The sequence below is a fragment of the Doryrhamphus excisus genome, chromosome 3, assembly GCF_030265055.1.
Source record: "Doryrhamphus excisus isolate RoL2022-K1 chromosome 3, RoL_Dexc_1.0, whole genome shotgun sequence".
In the NCBI taxonomy this organism is placed as follows: domain Eukaryota; kingdom Metazoa; phylum Chordata; class Actinopteri; order Syngnathiformes; family Syngnathidae; genus Doryrhamphus; species Doryrhamphus excisus.
This window is the reverse complement of record NC_080468.1, coordinates 7,226,947-7,240,802: the sequence shown is the minus strand read 5'-3', so window position 1 is coordinate 7,240,802 and position 13,856 is coordinate 7,226,947. Positions and strand designations below refer to the sequence as shown.

Here is a 13,856-nt window from a genome sequence, read left to right as displayed (position 1 = left end):
AAAAATATATCTAAAAAACGTCAACGTCGTGAACCACTTCCTGTCATTAGCGGCCTTATCGTTTCAATACCCGGATGTTCCCGGTCAACGGTGTCGATGTAAATCCTTAAACTACCTATCCCAGAATTCAATGGACCTTGTGGTCCTATGTCATTAGCTGACATCCAAATACCACTCCCAAGTTCGACACTTAATTCTCGCGATCTTTGATATTGAGACGCTGCCAGCTAGCCGGGGGGTTGACAAACGACATGATACTTGTGTGTGTGTAGAAATGGCTGAAGCTTCCACACCACCTTGCCGGTTTTTCTGTCACCGGTGTGCAACAGAAATCAGACCGCGTTTACCGGTAAGGCAGAAAGAACTAGATTTGTTGTTGACCTGACGAGTGTACGTTTTTGCTTGTGTGGTGTTGATGGTGTGTAAGTATGAGAGAAAAGAGCTAATCGCCTCGCTAGGGTTGTAGACACGCTCGTTAGCTAGCAGGTAATCTCCAGAGTGCAGTTTTAGTTTTTGTTCCTATGAAAATATAGTATTGGACATATAAATATTATACAATAAAATTATATAAAATAAAATTATATAATTAATCTTCGTGAGATCAAGACTAATTGTGCGAGGATTTAAATATACGTTTTACTGTGTACATAAAACCTGGTCCTGGGGGTTCGATTAACTGTTGTTTACAGTGCTATGACTACACGAGAGCCGAAAGTGTATGATATCACTTGTGTATGATATCACATCCTAATATACCCACTTTGCTAACTAATAATGCTAATTATAGTAGTCTATGCTCCTTGTAAAATTTTGTCAGTTGCCTTGTTGCTGTTCTGGCGTTCATTCGTGTTTTATTTATGTATGAAGGACTTCATCTGCCCACACTGTGAGTCAGGATTCATTGAGGAATTAGCAGATGAACCAAGGTAAGGCCCATGTGGGAATATTACTGTTTGAATGGAAAACCATCAACTCTGCACCGTTTGAACCTATCTTCATACAGAAGTGAAGGTAACTCCCCATCTACATCCTCTACAAGTGATCAGGCAGGGGCAGCCTTTGAGGTCAGCGTTAAATCCATCAATTGAGTAATGCTTTGTTGTACCAACATGAGACATTTTCCTAATAGTGTATTTTCCAGCAGAATGTGTATCACCACCAGCACCTGTTGACCTTTCCCTCCGGGTACAGTCCGTTCACTGTTGGGATTTTCAATGACAACTTTGAACTCAGAACTTGGCTACCCACAGAAGACAATAACAGAGAGACAGAAATAAGGCAAGAACAAGAAATGCCGTCGCTGCAACGAAACGATGCCCAACCGCGGAGTCGACACGTGCCTTGGCGGCAGGGTACGCGCCACGAGGGAGTTCCCACGTTGGAGGGGTAATCTGTTTATATTCTGATTGCTCTTTTATAAACTATATATATATATCTATATATATCTATGTATATCTAACATCTGATCTATTTTCAAATACATCTGTTGAAAAAAGTTGACAGGAAAATGACAGGAAATTTTTCTTTGTAACTATATTGCAGAATTATCCAGCAGCTAGTTAATGGAATCATAGCACCAACAGCCATACCGAATATTGGAATGGCACCATGGTGAGTAGAAGTAACTTGTTGATTCACTTTCTTTGTAAATTCTTAATTAATTGGTTACATGTTGCAGGGGTATGCTTCATTCTAACCCAATGGACTATGCCTGGGGTGCCAATGGACTGGATGCTATCGTAACACAGGTAGAAATGGCTACCAAGACACATTAGTAGACTACAATAACAACCAAGCCAAATGTGCACCTGTCAGCTTATGTCATAAATTAAGCAAGGTTAAAAGTACACGCACATAAATATCTTAAGTGTTCTGGCATGTCTCTCTCATGTTTGTAGCTACTGAATCAGTTTGAAAACACGGGTCCTCCACCTGCAGATAGGGAAAGGATAAAAAGTTTGCCGTCCATCTCCGTCACAGAGGAACATGTGGGTAAGTTCAGGCCTCCTTTACACTGTTGATAGTAACTATGTATTTAGCCTTTTGATGTGGACAGATGCCAAAATGATGCTGGTATCACACCTGTCCACACATATGCAGGTATGTGTATCAATTGTCAGCGGCTCAAAAATATTTTGACAATTGACTTGGTCGCCAGCCAATCACAGGGCACATATAGACAATCATTCACACTTACATTAACACGTGTGCACAATTTAGAGTCGCCGATTAACCTATGATGCATGTTTTTGGAATGTGGGAGGAAACCGGAGCACCCGGAGAGAAAACCCATGCACGCACGCACGGAGAGAACATGTAAACCCCACAAATAGTTTTATGTTTATATGTTTTGTAATGCTATGTGTTGTGCTTCTTGCTTAGCTTGACTTTATAGCATTATGTGTGTGTTTTGCATGTGCAGGCGCTGGTTTAGAGTGCCCTGTGTGCAAAGAAGACTACAGTGTCGGGGAAAGGGTCAGGCAGCTTCCATGCAATCATTTGTTTCACAATGACTGTATAGTGCCATGGCTGGAACAGGTATGTGCACCCACACTCACTTGATACTTTAGTAGGAACACCAACAGGTACATCTACAAAAATTAGAACATCATTAAAAATGTTCAATCATGAAACCCATACATGAAATTGCTTTTATTAGGAAAATGGCACTTATTTTTGAATTTTGCCCAGTATCATCAATACTTGTGTGAGACATGAACATGTTTTTCTGTTGCTGTGCGTTATAAATTTAAAATCGGCTAAAAAGATTCAGTTCATTAATGCATGTAATGGGGCACACCTATTCTGCCTATAGAGGCCGCTTTTAAAACACCTCCAACAGCCAATTGTGGTTTTGTGTACTTACATCTTGTGACCGTAGTAACAGGTACATTCATTATAACATGTAATCCTTCAAGTATTTTGTGTATTTTGGTCATTTTAAGCTTCCTGGGTGCATTGATTTCACATAGCAACATAGAAACAAACACCTACAACTAGCTTTAACTTTTCCAAAGTCAAAATCAAAAAGACAGAAGCAGTGGCGTTACCTTTCGGTAATGGCCTGAGGCATTGTAAGAGAGGCACTGTGGGCGAGTGTGTGGTGTGGCAAGGCGAGGTGTCACTACGCCAATAACATAGTTCTTTGGCATAACAATGATAATAAAAAAGCTTGGTTAATAGATTAGGTGACATTACAGAGCCATGCCAAAAAATGGGAATATTGTGTAAAAGTCAATTTTGTTCCATAATATCATTAAAAAACCTTTCTTATATCCTAGATTTATTACACATCAACTGAATTTTAAATCTTAATGTTTATAACTTATATATCTTATGAAAACCAAAAATCCAGGCGCCAAAATTTTTTAATATTTCCTGTAAAAAGTGGGGATTTTTGATACAGAAATTTCAATCCACTGAAAATTATGTTTAATTACTGTATTCAATAGTTGGTTATGGCTCCTTTTGCACAAATCACTGCTTGAATTCAGTCTGGCACAGACGGAGGCAGTCAGCCTGTGGCACTGTTGAGGTGTTACGGAGGCCCAGGATGCCTTGTTTGCAGCCTTTGGCTCATCTTTATTGTTGGGTCTGATGTTACTCATCGTCCTCTTCACAATGCCCCACAGTACAGCACAGCAATATCGTCAGTAAACCAGTTACTTGTGGTTTTGACACTGTGGGCAAATGTCAGGTCATGTTGAAAGATGCTCCAGCTCCAAAAAGGTTTTCAACAGACGGAAGCATGAAGTGCTGCAAGATCTCCTGTTAGACAGCTGCATTGACTCTGCGTGGACCAACACTAGTAGATGACCTGGCACAACAAATCGTCAGACTTAAAAACCTTCACACTGGACTTTAGCCAGCTGTCCCGTGCCTCTCGAGTCTTCCTCCACACCCTCGGACCTTGATTTCGAAATGGGAGACATTTGCTTTCATGCTCCCAGAGAACAAGGACCACTGTCCAACAGTCCAATTATTTCTATTAGCTAACAGAGTACGGCCAGAATATTCTAATATATTGTTTTTTTTTAGCTGTATGCCATAAAAATCAAAGTTAAGACAAAAAATCTTTGAATAGTTCACACTGCAAGCACAATGAACCAAGAAAATATGAAGGTTTCAAAATTTGAATGAACTTTTACACAATATTCACATTTTTTGACATGGCTCTGTATATGTACTGGACATGGAGCCTTATTGACAGTTTTTGGAGGTATATGGAACAATATTAGACAAATACAGAATAGATTTTTTCATTGCATAAAGCTAGAAATCGTCTGTCTTCATCTTTAAAATCCTTGTTTTTATTCCCCCTTGTCTTTAAGCATGATACGTGCCCCGTGTGCAGGAAGAGTCTTAATGGGCTGAACACAGCCACAAACCCACCAGGTTTATCAGGGATGAACTTCTCTCCCTCCTCGTCGTCCTCATCCTCCTCAACCTCATCTACCAATGAGAATGCCACTAACAACTCATAGATTCTGATAGAACTGTATATCTGGAAACACTGCAGTGAGACTTTTAGGTCTTTTTTTTTTACAAGCACAGCTGCCAGTCTTAATTCTAAGGGACGTATGAGAGTTCCTCGCAGGCTTCTTACTCCTCATTCCTGACCTGCTGCTGGGTCCAACTCCTCCTCTTCCAGCTGCTGCAGTTGAACCGAGGACACTCATATACAAGGTACCACTGGAGGATCCACAACAATAAAAATAGGATCAGCCACAAGGTTAGCAGGACACATTTTCTATTTAAAAGTCAAAATGCTCTTTTTAAACGTCGCCTGTGGTGGTGCAGATGCGTAGATTATCTAGTTCATATCTCATGAATGCTGAACCACTGCGCAGCAAATGGATCCAATTTTGTATTTGCTTCTGAATTTTATTTGCACTTGTTTTAAAAATTTGCACACTTTTATATTCTTGTGAACGTGTTGGTTGAACTGATTTTTAAAAATTCTTCATGTGTGTCTGGTGGAATTTGGATGATCAATTCAGGAGGTTTATGCTGCTTTTGTAATTATAGTGTTTAAAAATAGCAAAATCGTACTATTTATTAATCATGTACCACAAATAGAGACAATAAAACTCGGCAATGAACATCTAATATTCTTACCTCCATAAAACTGGCCCAAAGTATATTTTGTTTACTGAGTTTTTTTTGCACACATAATAAAGCCTGTAAAAAAAAACATACTCATGCATCAAATTATTAATTTGCCATTTCGACTCCAATATTGCAAATAACTTTAATTTGACTATGCAAATGTTGCTTTAATTTTACAGTGAACAGTCCCTAAAATAACTGATACACATGTATTTTAATTTGGCTTTTGTTAATGCATATAATGTTATTGTCCTTGTCCTATAGTGTGTTGTATTTTGTTGGCTCCACACTGGTGCATATTTTGGTTATGTACAGATGCTCACTATTTTTCATTTCAGAACGTTAATATTTGCTCATAACCAGCTCAGGTCTGACAGAGGAAGTGTAGAGGCAAAAGGTAAAATCTGAATATCATGGTTTGCTCTTTCTTGACCTGTGAAGAGCACATTGCATAGCTTCAGAGAGGTTCCATGTGCATCCCTTTGTAAAATGCATTATTATACTTTGCCTATTTACGTTGGTTTTGTATAACCTTTGCATGGTGTTTTTTTCACACTCTACTAGAAGTACAAACTTATTCCATATAACTCCTTATTGGACTCGAATGTGGATCCACATTTTTCCTTGACCAAATGGGTGAGAGGTCAGAGGACTAAAAAAAAAATCCCAGACGGGTACAATGTGTTCCCTTGTTAGACCACTAGATGGTGCTAAGCAGTGTATGTAGGCCATAGAGATGTCATTGAAAACAACCTTTAAATTACATGACAAGGTCTCACTTTGCACAAAAATGTTGCCATGAAAAAATAATGTTGCATTGTAATACGCAGCACACGAGCATGTATGATTATATAGGACAGATGGATTCAACACGTTAGATAAGGATTCACGTTAGGGTGGGTTGATTGGGAGGTGGTTAAGATAATGAATGCATATACATAAAATGTAGTTAAAGTGCTCAATTAATGGGGTGATTAAAACGTGTCTTTCACGATGACTGATGAAAGTATAAGAGCAGATATAGTTTGCAAAGAAGTCACGTCCACCCCTCCCTCTGCTTTCTCTCCTCTCCCCCTTGCCTTCTTTCCATCTCCCCAATGCATGTGCTGCTTTTATACAAAGAATACATCGACGGGGGTAAAAATCAGAAATGCTCAATGTCATGGACAGGAATGAGGTGTCACCTGCGTCTGGTGCCACCGTGAAGAAGAAGGCGGTGTGCCCCAGTGCAGGTGCACACAATGCCGCCAAATGCGCTGGAAGCCAAAGCGGTCAAATGTGTCCGGACACTGCCCGTCTGAGCGCTAAGGAGAAGGATGAGGTGGAGGGCGGGGAAGAGGAGTGCATGTTTCCGCATTCGCGTTTGCGTCGAGCCGGGTGGAGCGGCACAGGCGGAGGTGGAGGAGGAAGAGGAGGCGGCAGCATTGGGATGAAAAACTTTACGCCAGGAGGGGGAGCCGCGTCCTCGGCTTCCAGGAGGCACTCCAACAAGGAGCCCTGCCTTCCTCACGCAGAGGACACTCTTGCTGCCTCACTGCTCACTGCTACCTCCGGAGCCACGGAGACCCGCGGACCTCATCCGGGCGATGCTGCCCAGCACGGCGAAAGCAGCACAGCATCTGGGGCGGAGGCGTCGGAACCGTCCGTCGCGATAGACACCGCGAACGCGACAACTGGTGATGGTGGCAGCAGCGTCGCTCCAATTTCCAGCATGAAATGCAACAAAAACGGCGAATGCAGGAGGGACTCGGGCACTGGGAGTCTGCGTTCGATCATCTCCAAGCAGGAGAAGCAGACTGGCGGGTCGACGAGGGCCGAGGACGGAGGGAGCACCAAGCGCGGAGCTTGTAACTCGACCACCGCCAGCATGGACGGCTCCATCACACCAGGCGGGTCCCTAGCCGGAGGGCACGGAGGTGAGAGCGCCAACCCAGGCGCTACCCCCGGATCGAGCGGGGTCCCTGAGAAAAAGGACCCAAAGGTGTCCTTCTCAAACGCACCCAGCCGGAAAGCCTCGTCGTCCCTGCACGGATCGAGCCAGACCCCGCAGGCCAGGAACTCTGTCACTTTCCAGAAACCCGAGGATGGACCCCCAATTGTGCCCGCCGAGGATGCAGAACCCCGAGGCAGCCAGGCCAGTTTCATGCAGAGGCAGTTCAGCAGTATGCTGCAACCAGGAGTTAACAAATTCTCCTTGCGCATGTATGGCAGCCAAAAGGCTGTGGAGAGAGAACAGGAGAGGGTCAAATCAGCTGGAAATTGGATTATCCACCCTTACAGTGATTTCAGGTAAGATCGGGGTCAACATAAGGGGGCTCTTCGTTGTGTGGGTCCTCACAACTTCATAGCGGGAGACGGCGCCGACCCCAATGAGCACACATGCATGCATACTACATCCTCTGATTTCCTCCTTCATGATGTATTATTGATCCCATTCACTGGAAAATGCTGCCACAAATCCCCGAAACAACCTGTTGTCAGTCAAATGGACCTAAGACACAGTTGTAAACTAAAGCCTTACCAGTTTGTTTGTACAGTAGTGCGTCTGGGATGGCCTGCTAACAGATGATGCACTCCTTGGTCATATGCAACCAAGAGGGCATGGCTTCAATGCCTGCTCATCTCTAATGTATCAAAATATTATCATTGGATGCCTGAAATTAAAAAAAATATGGAGGTTGTGTGTACAGTGTGTATGTATACACTTATGCCATATATATATATATACACACACACAAATGCACATATGTATCCGTGCTTGTGTGTATGTGTGCTATGCACTCAATAATGGAATGTCACCTTGAGCCAAAAGCATGCTCACTGGAGACACATCCGCACAGATCCTGCATCCTAATCTGTTTACTGGAGCTCAAACGAGCACCAGAAATGTTGACAAACACATTTGCACGCCAACGGAACAATAACGCCATCGCACTTTGTCTTTGTTACTTGACCTATCAGTCGCCCAATAGTTGAGGAAACGTCTCATCTTGTGGCTGTGTGGATTTCAGCACCACAGAGAGAGCGGACAGCTCCCCACCCCACTTTGCCCCCCTTGAACCTTCCTAAACCTTCACACATCGGCCGTTGACGTCTGGCCCATTTGTGTCATATAACGCAGAGTCAATACACCACTTAAAAGCGAAAACTTGAGATAAACATAGCTTAAGAACCACAGGATACTGTAGAGACCTCCACTCCCACACAGAGCTGCCCTTACTCTCATTGTGATGCTAATGCATGCATGGTAAACATACAAAGTAGCCTTATGCGCATGGTCGCCATCCTGGGCGCTTTTTGCAATGGAACACAGGAGTCGGAGCTTGTTGCATAAGTGGCAGTGTAGTGACTCAGCGCTGCACCTGTCCTGCAGAGACTGCTGTGACGGGCCTCAAACCTCACTATACTTTTACTACGTCACCTCTTTCATGAAAGTCTCTGTATCCATGCATGCAAAGTGGCGTTGATGAAGGTGCATGAAACAGAATATATATCAAAGTGTAGTGTCTTGTGTTTGTGTGTCTCATGCCTTTTCGTCTCTTCACTGACTAGTTTTGTCTGTTTTTCCACCTTTTCCCCTTCCTGCTGTACCCCACATGGACATATGTCATCCGCACCACACGCACACACACACACACCTTGCTAGGTTCTACTGGGATTTCACAATGCTGCTGTTTATGGTGGGAAACCTGATCATCATCCCCGTGGGCATCACCTTCTTCAAGGAAGAGACCACCACACCCTGGATCATCTTCAACGTGGTCTCGGACACTTTCTTCCTCATGGACCTGGTGCTCAACTTCCGCACAGGAATCATCATCGAGGACAACTCTGACATCATTTTGGACCCTAAAACCATTAAGAAAAAGTATTTAAAGACATGGTTCATAGTGGACTTCATCTCATCCATTCCAGTGGATTACATATTCCTCATCGTGGAGAAAGGGATGGATTCCGAGGTGTACAAGACAGCTCGAGCCCTGAGGATTGTCCGCTTCACCAAGATCCTGAGTCTTCTGAGGCTGTTGAGGCTCTCCAGATTAATACGCTACATCCACCAATGGGAAGAGGTATGTCTAACAGAGGAGAACATGTGGTTCACTTGTCTGCTCTATAGTGAATGTTTGTCTACATGCGCCCTGTGATTGACTTGCGACGTCGGCTCACGCCCATAGCTCACCAAGCTGTATAGAAAATGGATGCATAGTTTCAAAGAAGAAGTCAGTGTCAAAAGGTCACTAATTTGTTTTTAGCACCTGCAGGCTCAGTATGAATGTTGACACCTGCTGCCTGGTGAAAGCTGCATAATGTCAGCAGGATGATTGAGCCTTAACAAACTTTGCATTCTAATTACTGTTTTTGTCTCACAAACTCCTCCTGTGCTCACCCGTCTGCGTCTCTCCCTGTCTGACCTGGAAGTCCCACAGGCAGCATCAGGCGGTCTAATAAGCAGCCTATTATCAGGGCAAACACAGTTAATCAATTAAGGCACAGGTGGGATAACAGGGTGGGGATAACATACACTGCTAAGGGGCCGTCGTCTATGATTATATGTCACTAATTTGTTCATTCTGACACGGGATGCACTTTGTTGGCACTGTCCAGACGAAGGAAGGAGAGCAGGATCCAGCATTGTCAGGAGATCATTTGACTTTGCGTTTATGCCGCGATTGGCAGCATGGTGTTGGCATTTTGCAGTGCTGAGCAGTGCAGTGGGCCTCAACTGCACACTTGACCTTTGGATAATTGGATTTCTGAAGATATGATGTGATGCACACACACACACACTTATGTACGCAGACACAGTGGTGCATGATGGGAAGTGATACTTGGCATGCATGGAGAATGAGAGTGGAGATGAGGGGATTGAATGAGTGTCATCTCCCCTCCATCATGGATGTCACATTTCACTTATTTAATTTCTTCACTCATGACACATTACAGCAGGGCTTATCTCACTGGCAGCACATGGGATGACCTCAGACTGGACCGTGACTTCAGTTCAAAACTTGAGAGTCACAGCGGAGTGCTAAAAACACCAGAACGTTGTCATATAGAAGATTCTGTTTTGCACCCAGAAATTCTGGACTCCATGAAAAAAAATCACCTGTCATCACAAAAAATATGTTTTTCTTTTTTTGTAATTGCCACACACTCCCTGCAATGATACTAAGAATTATTGAACACAGTGATGCTCACCCTCTTCACTTGGACAGGGATGGGTAAAGTTATGCCTAATTTGTTTTTACTGTGAATCTGGTAATGTGGAAGTGACTATTAATTTAATTAATACATGCTGAACAATTACCTGTGCTGATAAATGTTGGTTAAAACAATCACACCCTGCTACCTTATTTCATTGTGGACATTAAGTTAACTGGTTCATTTTCATGGCACACAGCCTGGCTAGGCTACAAACACAACAGGTCACATATTGACACCCTTCTCTCAACTTTCCTTTTTTCACTCCCAGACATTATTTGAGTAGGCACTGGCAGCATTGTTTCACTCTGTCATAACTTCTGATTTACAGGCACAGTGAAGGTAGTAGTGGACCAAACCATTTCATGTAGCTATGGGGGGTGATCAGTCAATCTGGAAGTTTCCTTTTGGTCAATGTGGATATTTAACTGTTACTACCAAATACAAGAATTTGTTTTAATCATTTTCTCACTATACAGTATATGTTTTTGTAAAAATCCCAACCAGATAGTATTTCCCTATTTACTGGGCCCCCTGTTAGTCGTAGGCCCTTGGAATTGTCCTAATTTTTCTCCCTATATGGTGCCCTGTATGCAGATTTAAAGGGGTGGCTGGATTTAACTTTGACTGCCAAAAAACAAGTAAAACAACAAGATTGTTTTATGGCTACATTTGGAAAAAATATCTAAATCTAGATCTCATAATCATATTTAACTATTTTACTAATTTGATTTTCTTGGAATTGTGTCATATCGATGACACAGCCTCATCGTGCCTCACAAATCAGAGCGACAAGTTGCAACAAGTTGTCAATATAATGTAGCGCTAATGCTAATGCAGCTAAAGTATGTTCTTCTAGAGTTCAAGACACTCTTCTAAGACAGAACACAGCCAACAATCACAGTGCTATAAGACAAAATGACAGCACAATACATAAGTAAACACACAGGGCAACTACTACCATGGAGAATAATAAACAATTATGTTAATTCTAAACTAGGGATGTTCCGATCAGGATAGCGATCCTGATAATCTATGAGTGAAATCGGGCGATACAGATGACATACATGAAGTTTAAATGTACTACTGGCTATAAATACTGGCTATAAACTTATAACGTTAATTGGAATTATCAGCAAGCATAGTTCAAATGGAGCTTTGAAGTATGGCTTTTATAGCATGGACGGGACAACGCTGACTATGCAGTATGGAAGAAATGACAAAAATAGGATATGAACAGCAACTTGTTTGTCACCACACTCATGAAAAAACTGCCCAGGAAGAGAAATGTGTTTTTTTTTGTATTCAACCACTACATGTGAGGCATGTGCCGGCTGCTCTCACAATGAACACCATTCACGTTTGCTCAATTCAAACCGCCAGAGGTGGGAGTAAGTCACAAGCGAGTCCCAAGTCACTGTGGTGAGAATCAAGCAAGTCATTGCTCAGGTCAAGTAAGTCACAAGTCAATTCACCTATCGAGCTACCAACGTTTCCACATTTAAATCAGCAAAGATAGTGGTACACAAATACACGCAATTCACGTATTTGCACATATTTAAATGAAACATTTACAAAGTTAATGATTACATGTGTGTATGTTAGTGACTCTTAAAGCCTACAGTTGATAATGTCTGAAAAAAAAATGTTTCATTGGCATTAGGCCTGGGACGATAATAAATGAATGAATGAATCACACAATAAATGAAAATTAACTTGATCATTTTTTCTGGCCTCAGTACATTGCCATGTGTATGGGTGTTCGTTTTCCTCAGCAAGCAGGAAGAGCGTTCCACAGAACAACGGCATAAAGGGTGTGAGCTCATACAATCTCAATGTCTCAGTGGGTGGAAGAAGTGCCAGTAGTATACATGCAGAGTGCAGAAGACTGTAACATAGTAAACTGCAATATAGTGTCATATAGTTTTCAATATTTTTTTCATTGTACTTTTTTTTAAAAGTAAGCTTAAAATCTTGTCTCATGCCCATAGACCCAATCTTGTGATTTGTCTTGTGGTACCCTTATCAGAAAATTAATTAATTCATTTTCTACCACTTATCCTCACGAGGGTCACAGGGGTGCTGGAGCCTATCCCAGCTGTCTTCGGGCGAGAGGCGGGGTACACCCTGGACTGGTCGCCAGCCAATCACAGAGCACATATAGACAAACAACCATTCACACTAGCATGAACTAGCAAACCTAGCAGGTTTTGGAGTGTGGGAAGAAAACGGAGTACCTGGAGACAACCCACTCATGCACGGGGAAAACATGCAAACGCCACACAGAGATGGCCGAGGGTGGAATTGAATTCGGGTATTCTAGCTGTGAGGCCCGCGTGCTAGCCCTTATCAGAAAATAATGCAACATATTTAATTATTGATGAGGTAACATCTAACCTTAGTTCCCGGGAGGAGCTGGCCGAGGTAGCTGGGCTTCTTTGCTTAGGCTGCTTCCCCTGCGACCCAACCTTGGATAAGTGGAAGAAGATAGATATATATACATATATATATATATCTATATAGACCTCAATATAATACCTCAAGTCCTTCTGAGTCAGCTGTCAAATCAACCCAAGTCATGAGATGAGCATGTCAAACTTTTTACAGTGTTCGGCAAGCAAGTCCCAAGTCCTCAAATTTAGGTGATTTTGGAGTCTGACTCGAGTCTCCCACCTCTGCAAACTTCCATAACACAGTTAACGCTAGTCTTGTGAAAGTGGATTTTCCAAAGTGTCTGTCCAGTGGATGATTGACATCTAAGACGACAGTTGTTAAGGATCATGATGGTCCCCGTCCATCACTTTGTATATGAAAGTGTGCATACAGGGTTTGTCTTCACGCGTATGTGTATCCTGAGGCTCGCGTGATGTCATGTGTCTTGCCCACTCCCGCTGTGTTTGATCCGGGACTGATGGGCGCCTGTCACCCTCACTCATTTATCAACTGCAGTGTAATTTAAAAGAGACTGTACAGCTGAGTGGGTTGCCACTTTGGCGTGTGAAATTTGAATTCAGTCACTTAACAATTAGCTACTTGCAATCCAACACATAGAACACATTCTTACCTTACCTTTGTTGTTGCTGCACTCTATCAGATCTTCCACATGACCTACGACCTGGCCAGTGCTGTGATGAGGATCATCAATCTGATTGCTATGATGCTGCTGCTGTGTCACTGGGATGGCTGCCTACAGTTCCTGGTACCCATGTTGCAAGACTTCCCGTCTGACTGCTGGGTGTCCCTCAACAAAATGGAGGTAAGGTTCATGTTCAGAAATCATGTCTGTGCAAAGAGATTGAAATGTTCTCTAAATTAGTAATTCCAAAATGTTTTAATCAGTGGATCTCACACAGTGGGTCCTATTTAGTTTAATTAGATTTTTTTTTCTAATTATAGTGCATTGCATTTTGCATTTTATCATGTCTATCATATGAAAGCTTTGGTGGCACTATGCAGAGTGGTCATGCTGAAATCTCCCTGATAGGTTGTCCATAATAAGTTGGAAAACAAACACACGGTGAAAGTTAACGGCAAAAGTCGATATG

The 13,856-nt window shown here is 42.6% G+C and overlaps 2 protein-coding genes across 2 annotated transcripts in view; both read left to right on the top strand.

The window, feature by feature from the left end:
* The first annotated feature begins 134 nt into the window (after window positions 1-134).
* Window positions 135-5,474, top strand: LOC131125213 (E3 ubiquitin-protein ligase RNF126-like). The gene is made up of 9 exons (XM_058066527.1): window positions 135-349; window positions 868-926; window positions 1,004-1,064; window positions 1,145-1,386; window positions 1,543-1,611; window positions 1,679-1,748; window positions 1,899-1,992; window positions 2,423-2,538; window positions 4,332-5,474. Exons 1-9 carry the CDS (start codon window positions 275-277, stop codon window positions 4,482-4,484), a joined length of 939 nt encoding a protein of 312 aa, XP_057922510.1. The 5' UTR covers window positions 135-274; the 3' UTR covers window positions 4,485-5,474.
* A 648-nt stretch (window positions 5,475-6,122) lies between these two features.
* LOC131125210 (potassium/sodium hyperpolarization-activated cyclic nucleotide-gated channel 2-like) overlaps window positions 6,123-13,856 on the top strand; it is a 37,916-nt gene continuing 30,182 nt past the window's right edge. Inside the window, exons 1-3 of the mRNA XM_058066523.1 lie at window positions 6,123-7,398; window positions 8,756-9,179; window positions 13,406-13,567. Coding sequence (XP_057922506.1) covers window positions 6,260-7,398; window positions 8,756-9,179; window positions 13,406-13,567 — 1,725 coding nt within the window. The 5' untranslated portion in view covers window positions 6,123-6,259. The remainder of the gene's footprint in view (window positions 7,399-8,755; window positions 9,180-13,405; window positions 13,568-13,856) is intronic.

Excerpts from the sequence above, each read along its gene's own strand:
- LOC131125213 (XM_058066527.1), top strand. The coding sequence starts at position 275 with ATGGCTGAAGCTTCCACACCACCTTGCCGGTTTTTCTGTCACCGGTGT. Across the intron at positions 1,387-1,542 it reads GGAGTTCCCACGTTGGAGGG|AATTATCCAGCAGCTAGTTA; the intron begins GTAATCTGTTTA and ends ACTATATTGCAG. Across the intron at positions 2,539-4,331 it reads TAGTGCCATGGCTGGAACAG|CATGATACGTGCCCCGTGTG; the intron begins GTATGTGCACCC and ends CTTGTCTTTAAG.